At 44.0% G+C, this 22,145-nt stretch overlaps 2 protein-coding genes across 3 annotated transcripts in view; both read left to right on the forward strand.

Moving 5' to 3' along the window:
* The window catches only part of bcar1 (BCAR1 scaffold protein, Cas family member), a 159,211-nt gene that overhangs the window by 40,365 nt on the left and 96,701 nt on the right, over nucleotides 1-22,145 (forward strand). The gene's annotated exons all lie outside the window — the stretch shown is intronic.
* Nucleotides 13,086-16,237, forward strand: LOC147258423 (uncharacterized). Its single transcript, XM_086208301.1, has 2 exons — nucleotides 13,086-14,641; nucleotides 14,713-16,237. The coding sequence occupies exons 1-2, from the start codon at nucleotides 14,620-14,622 to the stop codon at nucleotides 15,144-15,146; spliced, it is 456 nt and encodes a 151-aa protein (XP_086064427.1). The 5' UTR covers nucleotides 13,086-14,619; the 3' UTR covers nucleotides 15,147-16,237.

A 22,145-nucleotide genomic window follows, 5' to 3' on the forward strand; every position in this document is an offset into this window, starting at 1 on the left:
TAGTGATGGTGGATGCGTGTGTAGAGTGCATGTGTGCTGGTGTTGTCTGTGTAAACAAAACAAAGGGGAAATCAAACCAACATGACCAAACAAACCAACAGAACCCACACCTCCAGTGTGCCTGGAGGAGAAGAGAGAGAAACTGAGTAACTGCAGGGGCTTAAGTCAACTCAGCTACACAGGGCCCAGGTGTGCTGAGGAAATCACCACACCTGCAGGAGAGAGAAGGTGACGCAAGACACAAGGACACACCCACCACCCAACACACAAACAGACACAGATGACACAGACAAGGGACCTGGGGCATCACACAGGTCAGATGATACGACTATCAAATGGTTCATAGACCTGCAACCTAGGATGTCCTGGAGCCACTCGCACCGGTCGGCATCCTTATGTTTGAACATGGTGTTAGTTGTGGACAAACTGTGACTTGCACAGAAGTCCAGTAACTGCACAGCACTCGGGCCTGCCCTTCCTCCCAATCACCCCTTCACGCTGTCATTGCCCACGTGAGCATTGACGTCTCCCAGTAGGACAATGGAGTCCCCGGTCGGGGCACCATCCAGCACCCTTCCCAAGGACTCCAAAAAGGGTGGGTACTCTGAACTGGTGTCTGGCACATAAGCGCAGACCACAGTCAGGACCTGTTCCCGACCTGCAGGTGCAGGGAGGCAACCCCTTTTGTCCACAGGGGTAAACCCCAATGTACAGGCAGAGAGTCTGGGGGTGCTCAAAAAACCCACCCCGGCCCTCCGTCTCTCACCTGTAAAGAAAGAGTCCAACCCCTCACAAGGACTTGGGTTACGGACCCGGAGCTTTGTGTTGAGGTGAGGCCAACTATATCTAGCCGGTAGCACTCAACCTCTTCCACTTGCTCTGGCTCCTTCCCCTCCAGAGAGGTAAAATTCCATGTCCCAAAAGCCAGCTTCCATGTTTGGGGATCAGACAGCCAAGGCCCCCGCCATGGACTGCCGCCCAAACCACAATGCACCGGACCCTTCCAGTTCCTCCTACGGGTGGTGGGTCCATGGGAGGACAAGCTCATGTATCCTTTTCAGGCTTGGCCCGGTCAGGCCCTGTGAACCAAGGCCCGGCCACCAGGCGCTCGCCATTGAGCCCCTAACCCAGGCCTTTCTCCAGGGCGGGGCCCCAGTGCCCCTCCAGGCTGGGTACACAAACTCCCACGGTGTTTATTCCATGAGGGGTCTGTTGAACTCTTCTTTGTCTGGCCCTTCGCCTAGGACCAGTCTGCCTTGGGTGACCCTACCAGGGGCAAAATGCCCCCGACAGCATAGCTCCTAGTGTCACTAGGGCGCTCAAACTCCTCTACCACGATAAGGTGACGGTTCAAGGAGGAGATGTACGAGTGTGTAAAAACATTTGTTAATGACCTCCTGACCTCATCATGACTGGCAGCCAGAGCTGATTAAACTCTTCACTGATGTGTCAGAAAATGCATTTTATTTTAATAGTATCACCAAGGCACTGCAGCAGCATCTGAAAATATTTTCCAAAATAATTGTATATTTGAACGGGCTGTTTTGGTGTCATTAGCTTGTCGTCTCTACTTCCTTATCAAGCTGTTGGAATCAGTGTGGAGGCCCATTGGGAAGCAGCAGTGCACTGATCACAACACACAGGAAACAGAGAATTCCTTTGGCCAGACACAGCAGGAAGTGGTACACAAACCAGACTATACCATGTGAATGTGCATCTGTGTATAACAAACATGCTGAAAGAGTTACAGTGGAGGGAAGTAGAAGCCAGACTATTTCTTTTGTGTTTGTTTGTGTTTGTCTTTGTGTATTTGGACATCTCTTCAACACATCCTTTACCTCAAAGGAGTAAAGTAGTGAAATTCGGTAAGGATTAATCCAACTCGCATTACACTCATCTCTTACCAGGTTTACATAAGATGTGAGCAGCCTCTTAGAAACTGCTGTAACTTCAAAATAGTACCAGTGGCCCCTTTTACAGTTTCAGATCATGCTTACTGTGCTGGATACTCCTCTGCTTCATTTGACAATCGACTCACTATGACAGTGTGGTTGGATTTACTGCTGGTATACATGCTCCTCTAGTCCCAATAATCATATTGCCTTTAAATGTATTAACATATGTATAGTTTTAAGCCCAGATGCATTAAAGCTATGGTGCAAATCATGTCTTCATAGGCTCCACTTTTGACTTGTCCATTGTTAAAATGGTGGATAAATTGTGTGGAACATCACACAACATTCAGGAAATGACTTGTATTGTCAAAATAGAATGTCATGGCCAAAAGAATTTAAGACAACAATATAACACTTTCTCTTATACATTTGTAGAAAATAATAATACTCCTTTCAATCAAATTCACATTTGTTTGCTGTGTGTTTTTTCACTGCAAGATCATGTTCAAAACTGTAGTGCAGTGAGGTGGAGGGTCTGTAACCATAACCCCACAATCATACATGCAACATCTTTTAATATTAGCATGTATACTATTATATCATTACTTTTACTTTTACAAGTCATGGTTATTTATAAAAACCAGAAAACACATTGACCAATCAATATATAATTATAACTGGGAAGGTACGAACTTAAGTTCTGCCAGACTTTTTTTTCCAGGGGTAAAGATAAAGCTACTTCTGATTCCATGTATGAAATAAATATTTATATTGTAAACCATTTATTAATGTATATTTATTGCTTTTATATATCTGATAGTAAAGGATTATAGCATAAAACAAAGTAGTGCAACTTTCGGAGGCAATGATATGTTTCTAACAAGCACGTCTTGGTTTTAGTTTGGTCTTCATCTGGCAAAGTTGTGAGCCCCCGAGAGGGGAAAAGTATTAATTTCATTTCTGAATTGGCACCAGACACAAACCATTTCTACTGTGAAATGAGGTTATAGTTAAATTAATAGGAACATGTATTGATGTAGAAACTAATGAGCGTGAACAGCATCAGCTGTGTCTTGAGGTGGATTCAGCGTAACTCTAGTGTCTGGTAGATAAATGAACCTCTACTGCATGTGTTGCTTAATTCCTCTAGTCCATTAGAGTTATGTAGGTCGGGCATGTTACTGCATGCCTCATCCAGACAGACATGTTGTCCCACTCCTACAGTGAAAATTGAATCATGTTTGTCTCAATATCAAATTCTTTAAGTTGTTGATGAAGTTTAAGCTGTTCTAATAAAATGTAGATCAAGTTCATCCTGAGTTGGTGATAGACAGTTGTTACAAAACACCACTAAGAAAACACTGCTTGAACTCTTTTTATTCATGTGTAGCCCCTTGTCAGGTGAGATGATGGTGGAAACCCTAGTGGAAATCATATCTATAAACACTGGATGTGGTGGAATTGTCATCAAATAAATGATAATCAGTCAGTGTTTGTCCTCTAGAGTTTTGATTCTTCACAAAGGCACATGGGGGTAGGAAAAAAAGAAGTCCATCCCTTTTAATAATGACCTCTACAGGAGAAAGATACATTTATTCCTATTTTTTTTCCCCAAATCTTCAGTCTCAAGACCAAGATCACTTTCCCAGGCTTGTTTTATTTTAATAGTAGATGAAAATGAAAATGAGTCACTGAAAAGTAACAAACCAGCCCTGAGATCAAGTGTTTGCTCCAAAAGGGCCCAGAAGAAGGAAGGGAAGGGAAGGAAGGGATTTGGACAATACATTGTTTTCAGGTGGTAATTGACATGACTTAGTAGCCTGTCGGACATAGTGTCTCAATTGTAAATATCTAAAGAACTGAGACTTTGAAAGACAAAATTTGGACAATAGTTGTCCAAAGGAGACTAAGTGTCTGTCAGCATAAAAGTCTTTTGAACTAGCAATACCCATATAGCTCCACTCTCTGAAGGCTGTGTCTGTAAGAGATAGTAAGAAGGCATGGTTCAGCCAGATTGGAGCATGTACCGAGGTGTTTGGGAGAACAAGACATTTTCTAATTTGATTCCAGATCCTCTGAGTATTAGACAGAACAAAATTATCCATCTTGTAGGCTACAGGGGGCCTTGGAAATGAGAAGAACAGAGCAGGGACAGAAGTCTTGTGGGTTAGGCTTTTTTCAGTGGCTAGCCAAGCAGGCGGGATGAACCCGTGCCCTTTCTAAAATCCTTACTGTACTGTCCTTACTGTACACATCGCCCGTTTTTGTTTGTTTTTTAAATGCCCAGGTATTTTACATAATCAGAGGTTATTTTAAAACATGTCGATGAGTAGATGACAGGAATAGTGGGTCCAGGTCATTAGCTATTGGTATGAGCTCGCTCTTCTGCCAGTTAATAATTTAACCAGAGACCTCTCCAAAGGAGTCGATAAGTTGACTTAAGTTCGTTATCAATTTTTCAGGATCGAATACAGAAAGGGCCACGTCATCTGCATATTATGAAATCTTATGATCTACTCAGCCTAGCATTATAGGTTTTGGTATAGGACCATGGAAATGTAAGAGGGATTACATTTTTTGCTAGCTGACCTGTCAAGATGAGAGTTAAGTATTATGTTGTGGTCCCCAGTGACTATTAAATTTGTGTTTGAAAGGTCAGGTAACTTCCCAAAGGTGTTTCTGAAAAAAGCTGCACCATCAGTGTTTGGCCCATAAATGTTCAACAGCTGTTCAGATGGTCTAATTTGAATCTGTTTGAGTCTGCTGTCTGAGTTGAAGGAATAATTTGTCAGCAGCCAGAGAGTTGAGGTGGGCATGCTTAATTAAACATTTCAGCTGACCAGGTTGATACCCTCATCCTTACCTATAGATGTCATAAACAGTCTTATTTTGGCAGGCATTTTAGATTTAGTTTAAGTCTTAGTCTTTTGGACTAAATGCTTCTTAGTTTTAGTCACATTTTAGTCATTTCTATCCTTGATAGTTTTAGTCTAGTTTTAGTCGACGAAAACTCAAAAGGTTTTAGTCAAATATCAAAGATACCTATAAATAAAAGACACGCGTGTATGTACTTAATAGGCCAATACAGGTATTGGAATGAAGCACGCTGAAACTGATCTTACTTTCAAAGGTGAGGGTTTTTTTCCCCTCTTTTTCTTTCTATACCTTTTACTTTTATTATTTTGTTGCAGATGCAGACAACACACTGGCACACAGTATGAGTATTGTATCACAATAAAATAGGATTAAAAAAATAAAAGCACACTTGACTTCCATATGAATGACCATATGTCCTACATATTGGCTTTAGCTGCTATTATTTGTTAAAGCATCCACGTGTGTTGCTTACGATAGGGAACAGCAACAGGTCTGAAGACGACCGTGTTTCCCAGTCCCACAAACATGGGTTAAAGCATTTCACTTGCCACCCGTCCACAAATGGACAGGGGTTTTATTCATAACATGCTAAATTAATAGAAGGGCTGGTTTAAACGAGCCATCATTAGCGGGGCCCCTGGCAGCCTCATTCATTCTAGCTTTAGCATGTAGCACTAGGAAGCGGTCTCTGCACCACGGGGAGGTGTAACCACCACCACCACCGACACCACAAAACTTTAGGCTTAATACAAAAAAAGAAAATGCATCACAGGGCGAGCCTCACATAGACTAAAGCTATGCTTTAATCATCCCTCTTTTTACAACCACCCGACACCGCTGCTGCTGCCGTGGTGTGTGTCTCATCCTCTGCAGACAGGCCAAGACTTGTCTCTGTGTGAGCATGTGTGTGCGCGTGCGAGAGAGGCTTTTAGTTCGTGTGCACTGATGATGGGGGCATGGCCATTAGGACCAACAGCTACAGCTGGCTCCAGTCTGATGTTTGAGCTCTTGATTGACATTGCTCGCATGTTATACTTGGCGGAAAAAAACCCGCATATTTTGAAACTTTGATCGTCCACCAACTATCAATTTAGTCTTGTCTCGTTCTCGTCAGACGAAAATGTATACAATTTTGTCACATTTTAGTCTTTGCAGGGCTTTGGTGACGTTCGTCCTAGTTTCATTTTCGTCAAGGAAAAAAGGGGTCTGACGTCGTCATTTTCGTTTTCGTCCAGCGTGACGAAAACAACACTGGTCATAAATAAGTGAAAATTATGTTATATGGACATTGACACAATGAGTTGCCCAGACAACCCCCCACCCCTCAAAAACACTAAGTAAAGCACATAAAGTAACCTTACATTTACACACCCCAAACTCCCACTTTCTCAAACAAAATGAGAGAAAATAGCCTAACATGCTGTCTTCGGGGTCCTATTCTAGTCAATACCTAACCAGTTTTACTGTATGTTGGTTAACTTCAAAGCAGTGTCCCCTCTTCAACATCATAATATTTCAATAATAAAAATTAGAGAGTGCCCAGGTTGTAAAACAATGTAAAGCAAATTAGGCACCTCAATAAACCAAAACATAACACATCTTGCACTTGGTGTTACTAAGTAGTAAAAGAGAAAATAGGGCACATGGGTGAGAGACAAATAGTGTAGTCCAGTACTTAACATTATCCTACAACTGCAGGTCTGTGCCACAGCAGGTCACCGCCAAGGGTTTGGCAGCTGCCACGCTGGGTGAAGTAATGTTAGCCGATCTGTCCTGCTGCCAACATCAGCTGTTGCAAATTAAACAGTCAGGTGCAGGGTTATCACTGCTCCTCATTAGCAGAGTAGTAGGAAGTGATCAGCCTCTTCTGGGGTGTTGAAAGTCATGAAAATGTTGGTAATAGCGGTTGGTAGCTTAGAGCCGTGCAGGATAGAGAAATCCGGTCCGCATCCCAGCGTTGTTGAATTTCTTCCTCACCTCCTCAAATGGCTGGCACTGCTTCATTGTCTCGGCCAGGAAGTCTGGGTATATGTGGATCCGTCTCCTGTTGTAGGTCAGAGGGGTGTTCTCCCATGCCAGCCACAGTATTTTCTCCTTCATCCAAAAGTTTTGAATCTCTGGTGGCTGCCAGGGGTGTGAATCACAAGTTTCATCACGACACAACATTATATCAATTCTTTGGACAACGATACAATATTTGCCGATATCACAAAGTCTGCCACAATACGATTCCAATTTGATTCAATTCAGGGGCCTGCGATCGATATGAGATGATATCATATGACCATTTAACACAATCAGTTACATTTATATAAACTCACAAAAAGCAACCAACAAAAATGTGATTTGACAATTTATTATTGAACCCTTCCAGACATTTAAATGGAAAGCAATCTATTCTTATGAATAGAAAGTATAAAATAGACCTCCTGTTGTTCACTATAAAGTGCCACATTTCTCATGTTTAAGTGCAAATGTTTTTAATCAGTTAACTGCTAGCTGCACATCCACATATCGCTGTTCAAGCTCCCTTGCCATAGTCTGCTTCACCTCTGTTACTAAAGTGGAGTCTTCCTCTGAGACACTGAAATGCTCCAACAGTTTAGCTCTAAGTGGTGCAATGACAGACACAGTAGGCTGATTTTCCTCACACATGATGGTGGTGGCACTTTTCACTGGTCTGAGTAGCTTAACCAAGTCTTCAGCTGCACTGATGTCACTTTCGTTGAGTGTATGCACGTCATTTGCGCCTTGCCTTAGTTTTCTGTCAAGGAGTGAAGCACACACTGCAGCTTGTTGCTCCAAAAACTGCTCGAGCTTATCAAACAAACTGTTCCAGCATGTGCTCATGTCTTGTTTTAGTTTGTGTTCTGGAATCCCAAGCAACCTCTGCTTCTCTTTCAAAACTCCAGTTGCTACCGTGCTGCGGTGGAAAAAATGACACAATCAGTCTCACTCTGTCCAAATGACATGCTGCACCAGCACAATTCAGTCCTTTCTGTGTGGCCAAATTTATAGTATGTCTGAAGCATTTGATGTGTGGTGATAGATTTGCCTCTACTCCAGCTACGGACATGTTGCTGGCGTTATCTGTTACAAGCGCAGGTTTTTTTTTTTTTTTTTTAAACCTGTCCTGTTCAGCAGCTGGGGCAAGCAGTATCGATGTTCCTGGTGCCTTGTTGTACTGAAGCAGTTTTACTCTGCAAAGGAGGAAACTGATAAACTCCTCCTATTGCCATTTGTGTTTAACTTTATTAGGAATGGTATTGGTTCATTGATAAAGCTACCGGACTGAGGCTCAGGAGTGGATAGGAAGAGAGAACAGGGACAGGATAGGGAAGACAAGGGGGGGGGGACAAAAACAACAACAATAGAAAAACAATCAAACAAACAAACAAACAAAACAATAACAACAATAACAACAGAGAGAAAAAAAATTGGTTGCCGAATTTCCAGTGCAGGCTTACCATTTGGTTTAATATAATTTTTCAAATAAATGTCTGAGTGTGTGATTATGGATCAGTTGTGCACCGCATGTGTGTATTTGTATATGCGCGTGTGTATGTATGTGTGTATGTGTGTGCTACGATTTGTCTTGGATGCTGTGGGTAGCTGACTGTAGCTGATGTGGGGGACCAGGACATCACGCCCCCAGCCCAGGATAGCAGGCAGGTCAGGACCAAGGAAACAGCCACGCCCCCCCCCCCCCCCCCCCCCCAGGAAAGAGCCACAGGCCCAGCCAATGCCATGACCCACAGGAAAGCATAGGAGCAGCAACCCCCGCTCGGAAGCAACCTACAGAGAAGACGGGGCAGAGAGAGGACCCTGGGCGCGCCGGGCACCCCCCCCCCACACACACACACACAGCACGAGCAGAGCCCAGGGGCATAGGGCCCCTCCAGCCCGAGATCCAGCCAGAGCCCCCTAAGGGGCCCACCAGTGGTGAGGCCAACACCTGCCCTCACCCCACGTCCAGGCGGGGCAACCACAGCCCACCACAATGACCAGGCCCACCGCCCCTGTACAGAGCTACCCCCCCAACCTTCCACCCCCATCCCATCCACCCATCCCCTGTTCTCCCCCTCCCCCCAGAGAAGGTGGGCTTCAGGCCATAAGGCACCACCAGCCAGCCAGGACCCCCCACTCACCCGAGAGGCCCAGTCCGCCTGATGGGATGAGCTGAAGGCACCCGCGTCCAAGACCACCACCCCCGGACAGAACAGTCATACCCTCATCTTCCTCCATACAGGGGCTGATTACTCCATAGATGCGGATACAGTCCAGGGCACCTCAGACCCAGTAAAACTGCCAGCAAGCAATCCACCACACAACGGCAAGGCCGGCAACCAAGCCCAGCCCAGCCATCATGCTGGGAGGAAGACCACCCCTCCCAAGAGCACTGGTCAGGCCCCCAAGCGCAGGTTTTTTGTTGCGTACAGGCTTCTTTCAAAACTGTCCCAAGATTTGTTCCTGTGTGAGCGTCGTTCAAAACACGTGTCTGAAGAACATAATTCTTAATTTTCCAGTCAGCGTCAATATGATGACTGCTCACAGTTACATGGACATCATGTACAACAGAAGGCTATCGATCTGTAGTGATAGCGACTCATTCTGCGTTCATTAACTCACGTTTAACCTCATCTTTGACTTGATTGAGTTTCAGTTTCACTGAAGTGCTGTCTTGATGGGATTGCATATTTCGGCACCAGAGTATGCAGTAGCTCACAACAAACGTCATTCTCGACAACACTGTAAGTCCTCCTGTCTTTACAAATGAAATACGAAATGGCAGCTGTGATACTCATTGCTCTTTTAGAGTTGTGGTTCAGTTTTTGTGGAAAAAAGCTGGTCAAAGCTGGTGAGCCGGCGTCTGGCATGTTAACATTAATGGTAGTGCTAGCATGGGGTAAATGCCATGTTTCTTCTTTAAGTGCCCGGACAGGTTCGTTGTGTTTCCTGAGTATTTTGTCTCGTAATTGCATTGTTTGCAGATGACATGTGATTTGTCCGTTGACCTGTCTTTTCTCCGAAATCCAAAATATTTCCACTCAACTGATTTATTCCCGAGAGGGGAGTAAATATGCTTGCTGCCTTTTTCTTGGCTGCTTGCCATTACCTGCTTGATGCTAGGCCGCGGGCATTGTTTGAATGTTTTGGAAAGAGGGGCGGAAATGGTGACACAGACATTTTCAAAATAAAGATGTTTCTTAAAGACATTGATATTGATGCAAAAGGAAAACATTGATATATAATATTGGATCGTGTATCATTAAATTGATATATCAATCTAAGTGATAGATCGTTACACCCCTAGTGGCTGCCCCAGTTGGTGCGCTCTGCCAACCTCTATTGGGGTTGGGAAGTGAGCAGGACCCAGCGGGTCATGCAAAAAGTTGGCCAAAAAACTCCAAAGGGTTTTTAACCCTCAGCTCTCTCTGGCAGGCCCATCACCTTTCTATTCTGGCATCTAGAGCATGCCTCAAGGTCAGTGACCTTCTCTTGGAGCAATTGGTGACTCTCCTCTATCTGTACCCACTGTTGCTATAGTTCCTAGAGTAAGCATCCTATTCAGTCAGGATGGCCTGGGTAGCTTGCAAGGATGCCTCCAGGTTGTTGAATTGGTCCTCCATCCTACTACTCATGTCACTTATAACAGTGAAGATGATGTATGTCTCAGCTTTCGCCTTAGACACCAGCAGAGTTGGCTCTGAATCAACATTATCGCCTGTAATGCTAGTGCTAGCTTTAGCCTCACAAACTGTGGTTGCAGAGGGTGCCTTCTTGGCGTTAGACTGTTGTTTTCTGTTCCCTCCTGGTGGCCATAAGTGGCATGCATTCTCGTGCTCCTTCTTCCTGAATTTTTTTTAAAACAAACCTGCTTTCTTTGCATCATCCAATACTGCTTATCCTCAGATATCGCCATTATGACTAGGTGTCTTCATCCTGCAAATGTGCATCAGTACAAGGTTTAGAATTGTTCATACAGAAATCTAAAATATTCCATTAGAAACTTTATCTTTTATCCATGTGCCTGCAAGCCAATTAACCTGATGAAAATGAAAGCTAACAACACAACCACAATGTAAATTGCCTAATGTGCAGAAATATTTATAAATATGGCAACCAATAGCAAATATACAGAAAATATCCAACATAGCATGTAGTACAACAGCCTGAATACCAAACAATAAAAAATCCATCTTTAAATCCCTGTAAATCTCTACTAATCATCATATTATGTGGATTAAAACGCACTGAGCTGGAACAACTAATCAGGCTGGTGGGGAGGTAAAAGTTCAGTGAAGCTCGCAGGCACCAGAGTGAAGACCCAAGCATGAGTTAGAGATGCTCTTGTCTGCAGGGCTGTCTTGTCTCATCAGAAAGATGAATGGTGCTTCAGCAGCATGCAACTCGAAGTGCATAAAAAACAACAGAGTGTGCATAGCAGCACTATTTTAGGTTGGAGCCTAATTAACCTGCTTTACTTCTAACATTCTATAAATAGCCAGCACAGCCTCTTTAGAGTTATGAGGGACACTGCTACTGATCTACCCCCTACCTCCCCTCTCCTGGGCACTGTTGAGGTTGATACATCTGACTATGTGCAGGGAAACAAACTTGAGATGCTGTGCAGTCAGTCTGTAGGTTAACAAAATAGAAGTTTATTACAAAAAAAGAAAAAAGGATTGCTGCATAAATATCTGGCTCCATGGGCTGTGACTCCCAAAGTTTTTAAAGTCCCTTACCCCCTGAATTATTCAACTTCCTGCTGTTTGCCAACTCAGCCACCAGGCACTAGTACCAAGCAAGGCTTGCATTACTTGCAAGGATGGACTGCATTGCTAATGCCTGTTCTATCAGACACCACAGGAACCCACAGAGCAGATGGTTGTTATTATTGGGAATCAGCTGATGTACTTGCTTTCTCTGTTGCTCCATGAATATGCGACAAAATGGTTTTGATCATTTATCCATATTACTATCTGACTATCTATCTATTTATTCATCATCCATCCATCCATCCATCCATCCATTTTCTTCCACTTATCCGGGGTCAGGTCACGGGGGCAGCAGCCTAAGCAGAGAGACCCATACTTCCCTCTTCCTGGCTACTTAGTCCAGCTCCTACAGGGGATTCTGAGGCATTCCCAGGCCAGCTGAGAGACACTGTCACTCTAACATGTCTTGGGTCCTCCCGAGGCCTCCTACCATTTGAACATGCCCCGGACACCTCCCCAGGGAGGTGTCTGGGAGGCATCCTGACCAGATGCTTGAGACACCTCATCTGTCTCCTCTCGATGTAAAGGAGCAGTGGCTCTACTCCATCTATTTCTAAAGGCGTGTTCACACCAAACACGACTCAAATTTTTCGCACAATAAGTTTACATGTAAAGTCCATGTAGAGAGGCGATTAGACATGAATTTGTGTGTGTACTCGCCGGGTGACGCGAATGTCGCGAATGACTTCGCAACGTGAATTTTGCGTATTCACGTCTACGTACAAATATCCAACTTGTGCAACAAATTCACATGACGTTGTGTCGAGAACCTATCAGTGTTGAGATTCCCCTGATGGCAGCGAAGTCATGTCAGCGGTCCAGGTGCCTGTACTTGATGTCCATCCGTGATATCCTGGCACCGATCCTCACCAACAGGTCATCAAACTGGGCCCTGGTCAGGCCGAAGTACCGCTGGAAACGGCTGTCGTCTGGGCGCAGCTCCCGGAGAAAACGGTGAAATTCACATAGCTGTGTGCTCCTCCGGATTATGCCATGGATCCGGATACAGTGGTGTTTGATTTTCTGCCATATATGGGACTTTGACAACAGATACAAGTCAGCAACGGTTCTAACGTCAGCTATGGTTGATGATGGAAAGAAATGGCGGAAATAAATTATCCTGGCAAGGGAAAACGTTTGCGTGAATGACGTGGATAAAAACAAATGATCCAGCGATCAAATTCACGCAAAAAAAGCGAAGTGAAAATTCGAGTATGGTGTGAACACGCCTAAAGGGAGAGCCCAGCCACCCTGTGGAGGAAACACTCCACTCTTTTTGTGAGCCTTTACAGAAAAGGGTGGAGAGGTTTCACTCTGCGGTCCATCTCATCCCAAACCATCTGGATTGGGCTTAAGTCAAGTGACTATGGAGGCCAGGTCATCTGACACAGCACTACATCGCTCTCCTTCTTGGTGAATAGCCCTTACACAGCCTGGAGTTGTGTTTTGGTTGTTGCCTTGTTGAAAAATCAATGATGGTTCAACTAAATGCAAATGGGATGGTGTGTTGATGCAGGATGCTGTGGTAGCCATACTGGTTCAGTGTGCCTTCACTTCTGAATAAATCCCATACAGTGTCACCAGCAAAGCACCCCCACATCATCATAACTCCTCCTCCATACTTCACGGTGGGAATCATGCATGGAGAGACCATTCAATCACCTTTCCTGCATTGCACAAAGACACAGCAGACGGGTCTCAAATTTCGACTGATCAGACCAAAGCATAGATTTCCACTGGTCTAAAGTCCATTCCTTGTGTTTATTGGCCCAAACAAATCTCCTCTGCTTGGTGCTTTTCCTGAGTAGGGATTTCTTAGCAGCTATTCGACCACAAATGCCTGATTGGCACAGTATCCTCTGAACAGGTGATGTAGAAATGTGTCTGCTCCTAGAACTCTGTGTGCTATTTATCTGGGCTCTATTCTGAAGTGCTGTTATCTTGTGATATCTGAGGCTGGTGACTTATCGTCAGCAGTAGAGGTGACTGTTGGTCTTCCTTTCCTTGGGTGGTCCTCATGTGAGCAAGTTTCATTGTCGAGCTTGATGGTGTTTGCAACTGCACATGGGGACACATTCAGAGTTTTTGCAACTTTCCAGACAGACTGACCTTCAATTCTTCAAATAATGATGGACTGTTTTTATTTAGGACTCCCTTTTTTGTTGGCTGTCATGGAGGTGTTGTAATGGGGCGAACAAAAAGGCACCAACACTCATCTCTTGTCTAGGATACATAATCACAGCACATATGACAAGAGCACATGAAGGTTAACACACATAATCAGACACCTGTCAGCACTGCTGCAAATATAAGAACTGTATGCACAGTTTGCACAGGGGCGCTTGTCGCAATCCCATTTCAATGTGAGTGTGCTGTGTACATCTACCTGTGAAAAATTATGTTTTTGAATCTTTAATCTTTTACTCCAAATGAACTCTTTAGCCAACTGTATAAAAACCCAGATCTTCTGTGATGAAATTATGAAGTGACACTTAGTGACAAGCAGAATAGTGAACGCTTATCATGCAGTCCTTCAAATGTATACCAGATTAACAAAACAAATACACACACTGACACTCCTAACACCTCAAGAACTTTAACTTTCCTCTGCTATCAGAACAGCTGACAGGTTGCAGCCAGTCCTTACTCATCTTGGTGGACAGCCTGTTTCCTGGTTATTATTTAGAAATGACACCCTGTCAACTTGTTGGCTGTTAGTTCCATGGGAAAGCTGTTAATTCACAGCAGAGAAAACCCACTGTTTACTGATGTTTTGATAGTGCCTTGCTAGCGTGTCTGATTAGTTTGTCACTTGTCATGAGAATTATTGTCTGATTAAGAGACATTCGTAGTAATAAGACGGTGTCCGTTTCCGTTTACGGTTTAGCGCAGCTTGCAAACAATAGGATTCTGTGGCAGTTCGTAAACATGCCTGGACATGTCTCGCTAGTCATATGGGACTCTTGGGAAGTACTTAAATACGCCCAGAGTTTGTTGCTGTATCATATGCGTTTCCGACCCAAAGTGTAGAGCGGTGGACTCAACGCCCGTGTTTTTTCCTGTGAATCATGGACATGACTCTGGTTAACGGTAAGTTTTTCCCCAATGCCTATTTGTTTTAATGCGTTGTGTTTTAATACCGCTGTTATTTCTGTGCGCAGATGAGGGTAGGCATTTGTATTCGTCGGTGGTGGCGCATCAACTAGAGGATCCGTCCTGTGAGATTCTAGTGGGATCTGACGGTGTGTATGTGGATAGTGATGATCGCTACATGGACCGTGAGACTTCAGGCCGCTTTATGGAGCACCTGAAAAGAGTTGTACTGCCGATGCTAAACGAATCAATCATGTCGCAGTGGTACGATGACTGTGTGGAGTGCCGCGCGCAGCAGCGGGACGATGGCTGCATGGACGTGTGGCAGGGGACCCATACGTGTGATGATGACATACCCTATCGGTACGTTGATAAGAATTATGACGCTATCACGACGAGGTTGTGGAACAACAATTTCCTGCGCACAATCAGAAACTTTCTATATCTAAAGAAAATGCTCATCAGCCCCTCTAAAATAGCAGGAGCCTTTGAGACAATGTAACCCGATCTAGCCCAGTCAGACGCTGCTTTCAGCTTCTGTGGTCCACACTTGTGGAACAAACTCCCTGAACCTCTGAGGGGGGTACAAACTGTCAGCTCATTTAAATCAGGGCTGAAAACACTGCTGTTTACTGCAGCCTTCTTATAGTATTGATTTGGGATTGATCTGGGTAATTTGGTATTGATGGATTGATTTAATATTGATTTGTCTGCTGTCGAATTGATTTTAAATGGTTTTTGAATGTTTTAATTCATGTTTTCAATTTTAAACTGATTCTAACTTTCAATTTCTCATTCCCTCTGTAAAGCACTATGAATTGCCCTGTGTATGAATGGTGCCATACAAATAAATTTGCCTTTGCCTTTGCCATAAAAGCCATTGATAGCTATTATCGCAGCAAACCATTGGGACCCGGATACTGGACCAGCTGTGTGGAACAACGCTTGATTTCAAACACATGGCAGCCTAAGTGAGGTTATCTTCGATGTGGGTGTTTTTTTTGTTTTTTTCCCTGTATACTCTGGAGAGTTAAATAAATATAAACCTTTTTACACACTGTGTGTGGTCTTGATTTCTGTGATGACATGCTTGTTAAAGGGGCCAGTGTGATAAAATCTGAAAATGTAATTAAACATGAATAAATGTTTTTAAGGGGTTCCGTAGTAACCCATTCTGGCTAAATTATTTGATTTTTTTAAATACTGCATTTAATAGTAAAACTCAAGCCCTGACAAGCCGCGGTCAGGTGGCAGGGCTCCACCCATTTTATTTATTAGTATGGTTTAACCACAATGCTTCAGGAGGTCAAACAGTTGTGTCACCAGCCATGCGGTGCATAGGCACAGAGGATCGGGGTCCTGATTTTCCTTATTGCTGGGAGAAATAATGGGTGATCGCTGCGGTAAGCAACTCCGTATATATTGTCTTCACATTTTACAGTAACAAATTTACCACTAATTAAGTCGAACCCTAACCCTATATTAATTCATCACTTATTTGTTAACAGACACCCCTACCACACCTGAGTGCAAAAACAGGCTCAGTTTTCAGCCCTGTAACAGGGCAAAATCATCCATTGTGTATGTAAAACACCCACCACGCAATTTAACACATTTAATTTAAAAAAATACAGACCCTGTGAGAAGAAGCCATGCACAGCTGAGAGAAAGGCAATGAGCCCCAGGCATGTGCGTGTGCCTGTGTGTACCTTAATGTTATTTTGTATATGTGCATAGTAGCAGGAATAATAATAATTATAATATTAATTGTAATGCATACTTTTCAAACAGTTTTATCAACACCCTCAGACCAAACAAGTTTTTCTTATTTTCAATTCATAGATCCTACACCAGGATTCCTGCATATCCAGCAGGCGGTCAATATGCTTGAAAGACTACCTATTTCCACACCTCACAACATTCAACTGCCCATGACACCAGAGGGCGCTAAAGGGCCCTGGATCACGCAACTGTCACCCACAGTGGTGGCTCTGGAAGACATTTGTCAGACCAGACCTACAGAAGACGATTTTAAAGATCTGGAAGAAATCTTTGCAACAGGGCTCGAACCAGCACAAGCAGACACAGCGGAGACGAACCAGAGTAAACCCACAGATGAGGATTTAAAAGATCTGGAGGAAATCTTTGCAACAGAGTTTGAACCAGCACAATCTGGCAGTGTTTTAAATGTTGTGTTGAGAGGACCATCCCGGGCTAGCGACGTGCAATGTGTATTACAATCTGACGATGAATACAACCAGGATACGTTTATAGAGGCGGTTGCACAGGCTATTCAGAGTAATGATTCATCGATGACTGACAACAAGCTGGAGTTTATTGTTACAGTTGCGCAAAACCAATCAGGAGCAGGGAGTTTGAAATTGGGTAATGTGTCAAACAACAATGTAGAAGATAACAACCTTTACTTTTCACTATGCCTAGCGCACGCTGCTGATGCCGCAGCATCTGAACCCGACAAAATGGTGCTTGCCACACCTCTACACGCGTCAGCAGGTCTCGACCCCTCACAACCGGTTTTATTCACACACGTGGCAAAATTTGAGGCTGTAATGAATGCCAAAATTGTGATTTACCACCACACAGAGGCCCGTAAACTACTGCAATGTTTCCAGACTAACACCACTCCTAATTTAAACACCATCTGGCTTTATCTACACATCACTACTACTTAATCACCAACGTGAAAACTTTTTTCGGCAAAGCGTATGTCTGTAATTACTGCTACAACACTTATGACAGTCCTCTAAGGCATGAATGTAAATATTTGTGCAATGTGTGCTTTACACACTGTTGCGAATGAGTGTCAAACACTTTAAAATGCAAGGACTGCAACCGCATCTGCAAATCAGAGGTTTGTTACAAAGCACACAAAGAGCACAATAAAACTCATGGCCAGATCCCCTGCGACATCTTAAAATATTGTATCGGCTGAGGGGTGATTTACAAAGTTGGTAAAAAAAAAAACCACGCTTGTACACCTGAAAAATGTGCCGACACAGTGGCTCTGACATACAATGGCGCATATGTGACACAAAATAAGACCTGCTCTAACGCCTCCGTACAGTGGCTGGAGTATGTGATGCATGCGGAAAAATACACATCCTCACCATCCACACGCTCTTAACGCGGGCGAGCAGAAGATCGGGCCATACTTTGTTGATGGTTTCTGTGAGTCTACAAAGACGTGTTATGAATTTGCTGGTTGTTTTTACCACGGATGTGTCACGTGTCATGTGGAGAGCGAGAAGAACCCAGTGTCCAAAATTTCTTACGGTGAACTCTTCCACCAGTTTTCTGAGCGTGTGACAGCCCTGAGAATGCAGTATGGCTTGAGAGTGGTTGTGATGTGAGGGTATGAGTGGAGTGCACTGTGTCGATCTGACCAGGCCGTTACAGGTTTTCTATCCACGTACAGAAAACCCGAACGTCTAAACCCTAGAGATGCATTGTTTGGAGGCCATACAAATGCAATGAAACTATACCACCAGTGCATGGGTGGTGAAAAAATTCACTACCACGACTTCACCAGCCTTTACCCCACAGTGCAGTCTAAAAAACAATACCCTGTAGGCCATCCGCAAATTATTTACAACAACTTTGATGACATTGAAAACTATTTTGGTCTCATTAAGTGTGTTGTGCTGCCGCCGCGGGGGCTCTACCACCCTGTCCTCCCATACAAGGCTCACGCCAAGCTCATGTTCCCGCTATGCCGTACCTGTGCTGAAGAGTAAATCAGTCAGACGAGTGCAGACATAGTGACACAGAGCGTCAGTTGTCTGGGACGTGGGTCTCTTTTGAACTCCAAAAAGCTCTTGAAAAGGGGTATCGTTTGTTGCACATTGATGAGGTCTGGCACTTTCCGGACAAGACAGACACGCTGTTTAAAGAATATGTCAAGACCTTCCTGAAATGCAAATAGGAAGCCTCAGGCTACCCCAAACACGCCACAACACCTCAGGAACGTGAGAAATACATAGCCGACTATGATGAAAAGGAGGGTATCAGACTTGACCCGGCCAAAATCTGTGTCAACAAAGCAGTCGGAAGCTGTAACAAACTCCTCCTCAACTCACTCTGGGGCCGTTTTAGTATGCGTCGTAACATGGCCTCATGTGAGCTGATACCAGAGCCTTAGAGGTTTACCCAGCTCATGTTTAGTGATCATTACAAAGTGAGCCAGTTTTGTTTTATCTCTGACGACGTTGTTATGGTGCAATGGTCACACGCCGACGGTTTGGGGGCTCGGGTGAAAGATGTGAATGTGTTCATAGGCGCCATGACCACCGCGCATGCACGCCTCGAGCTCTACAACCTGCTTGACAAGCTGCAGGAGCGTGTGCTTTACTGCAACACAGACTCTGTGATCTTCACATCTCAACCAGGGGAGTGGGTCCCCCCGACAGGTCCGTATCTGGGTGGTTTAACAGATGAGTTAGAGGATGGGGATTTTATCACAGAGTTTGTGTCTGGAGGGCCCAAGTGTTACGCATACCAAACACACCATGGCAAGACCGCTGTTAAATGCAAGGGTGTGACATTAAATTCTGTCAACTCCAAAACCGTCACCCCCCAATCCCTGAAGGGCTTGGTTCAATCATTCGCAGCCAATAAAAACACAGACGCCCACTTGACAGCTGTGTCGGATATGATCAAGCGCGATAAAAAGCGATTCCACCTTAAAAATGACACAGTAGTGAAAAGAGTTCAGGTAGTTTATAACAAGCACCGGATGTTTCCCGATTACACCACTCTGCCTTACGGTTTTTAAAAATGGATTCTGGTTTTGACCCCCGGTTAAAACACCCCTTTAGCATGGTGGTGAGCGGCCCATCCAATTGTGGAAAACTTTTTTTGTTAAAGATATTACAGAAAATGTGCAGCGGATTATTTCACACCCTATAGACAACGTCATTTACATTTATTCGTGTTGGCAGCCGCTATACGATCAACTCTTAAAACTCAGAGAGATAAACTTTGTGAAGGGTTTACCGGACTCTCTGTGTGACGATTCTCTCCTACCACCTGAAAGAAAAAAAATTCGATTAATTATTGATGACTTGATGATTGACACCAGTGGTAATATAGAAGTTCAAAATGTTTTTACAAAATATGTACATCATTGAAATCTTAGCTGCAGATATCCGGTGCAAAATCTGTTTATCCAAGGCAAAGCCAGCAGGACCATCAGCCTAAACACCAATTATCTGGTCCTTTTCAAAAACCCCAGGGACCGTTACCTAACCTCATTATTAGGGAGACAGATGTTTCCAGGAAACAGCAAATATTTTTTAGAGTCGTTCAATGACGCAACCTCCGCCACTTACGGGTACCTATTCATAGATGATAAAGCAAAGACCCCTGATCATTTGAGACTCAGAAGCAATCTTTTGGCTGAGAAGATGGTCGTATACGTGCATAAAAAAACATTAGAAAAAAAAAGTCATGACGTTTTCACGCGTTCAAAGAAACGTCCCACTTCTCGAACTGCTATATAAGTCACCGCCGAATATGAGAAGGGTCATTATAGCAAATTGGGGGTCCAATCTCATCATTTCTCCGTGTGAAATAGCGCTAAATGGGAACATACCTCTAAACACTAAGCAGCAGAACACCAGCTCAATTAAGAGCTGATGCGCTAAACGAGCTGGACAAAGCCATGGTCGAGGTTCTGGATCAGCCAGGTGTGAATTTGCATGAAAAAGCCAAAAAATATGCTTCTATCTTAGAGATATCTGACACTTCTGAGACAAGGTGAGTAGGAAAAGAATGTGTTGACTCTGTCGCTCCCTATTTCCCAAAACCCTGTTCAGGCCGTTGCTCATGCTGAATAGGGCTCTGTTGCCACATCTGCTGCACACACACCAGACGCTAGAGACCGTGTAGTCTCAGATTTAATTAAACAAATGCCTTAGAGGAGTCGGAGAAACGCGGAGCACATTTTGGCATTACTGACTCGGGCTCCAGACACTGTGTCGTGGTCAGACCAAGGGGAAATTATTCTCAATAATAAAATAATTAAAGGCTCACACGTGTATGATTTGATCAAAAATGTCACAGCTACCCACAACGTGAGCGACTCGTCAAGACCGATGGGGTGGTTGACTTTTGTAAAAACTTTGGCTGATTTTGGGCAGCATGGCTCAGGGGTAGAGTGGCCATCTAGCAACCGAAGGGTCGCTGATTCGATCCTCAACCCCGGTGACCATGTCAAAGTGTCCTTGAGCAAGATACTGAACCCATAATTGCTCCTGATGAGTAGGTTGGCGCCTTGCATGGCAGCCTCCACCATCAGTGTGTGAGTGTGTGTGTGAATGGGTGAATGAGATGACACTGTAAAGCGCTTTGAGTACCGCTAAGGTAGAAAAGCGCTATATAAAATTGAGTCCATTTACCATTTTACCATTTAAATGTACCGCTTTCGGCGATACCAAACACTCATGTCCGCAGAGCTATCGGTGACATAAAACACGCAGATGATGTCGGCTTTACCTATTCAACACCTATTGTTGGAAGAGGCAGCAAGAGAACAATGTTGGGTGACGAGTTGTGGGAGACCTATTGATGTTTAGTTATTCTTTTCTTCTTTTTTCATTTTATTAGTTGTCAATACATACATTATACTGGCTTATTTTTAAAAAGCTATTTGATCATTGTGGAAGAGCTAATGAGGGCTGCACGGTGGTGCAGTGGTTAGCACTGTGGCCTCACAGCAAGAAGGTTCCGGGTTTGAGTCCCAGCTCGGGCGCGGGATCTTTCTGTGTGGAGTTTGCATGTTCTCCCCGTGCCTGCGTGGGTTCTCTCCTGGTACTCCGGCTTCCTCCCACCATCCAAAGACATGCAATTTGAGGACTAGGCTGATTGAATTCTCTAAATTGACCGTAGGTATGAATGTGAGTGTGAATGGTTGTTCGTCTCTGTATGATGGCCCTGCGATGGACTAGCGACCTGTCCAGGGTGTACCCCCCTGTAGGTGCTGGGATGGGCTCCAGCCCCCCCGTGACCCTTACTAGTAAGGAATAAGCGGAAGACGATGAATGAATGAATGGAAGAGCTAATGGAATTGATGTCTGCATTATTCTTTTCTTTTTTTCTTCATTTTATTGTCGTTGTCAATACTTGCATTATCCCGGCTTATTTTATTTTTGAAAGCTTTTTGGTCGATGTAAAGCCATGATTTTTTCACTTATCACACACGTTTTGCCTTGTATGTTTCTACTATAAATAAATGCTGGTGCATAAGTCATGATGTTTTCTTTGAGAATAAAATACGCTTGAGAGCATACTGACTTCTCGTTTTTTTATTTTCCACACTGCACACATGTAAAATCATGGCCGTGGCACACGGCTACAGGTTTGATATTGTTTACAAACTTACACACCATAGCATCATTACGCAGTAAATTATCCATATACATTTAACACTCTTATCAAAAGACATTCCTTTCTGCATGTGGTAAAGAAAAAACACAGTGTTGGC

Source organism: Aulostomus chinensis, chromosome 7 (assembly GCF_037954235.1).
Source record: "Aulostomus chinensis isolate RoL2024-O1b breed Wild chromosome 7, RoL_Achi_v1.0, whole genome shotgun sequence".
NCBI lineage: Eukaryota > Metazoa > Chordata > Actinopteri > Syngnathiformes > Aulostomidae > Aulostomus > Aulostomus chinensis.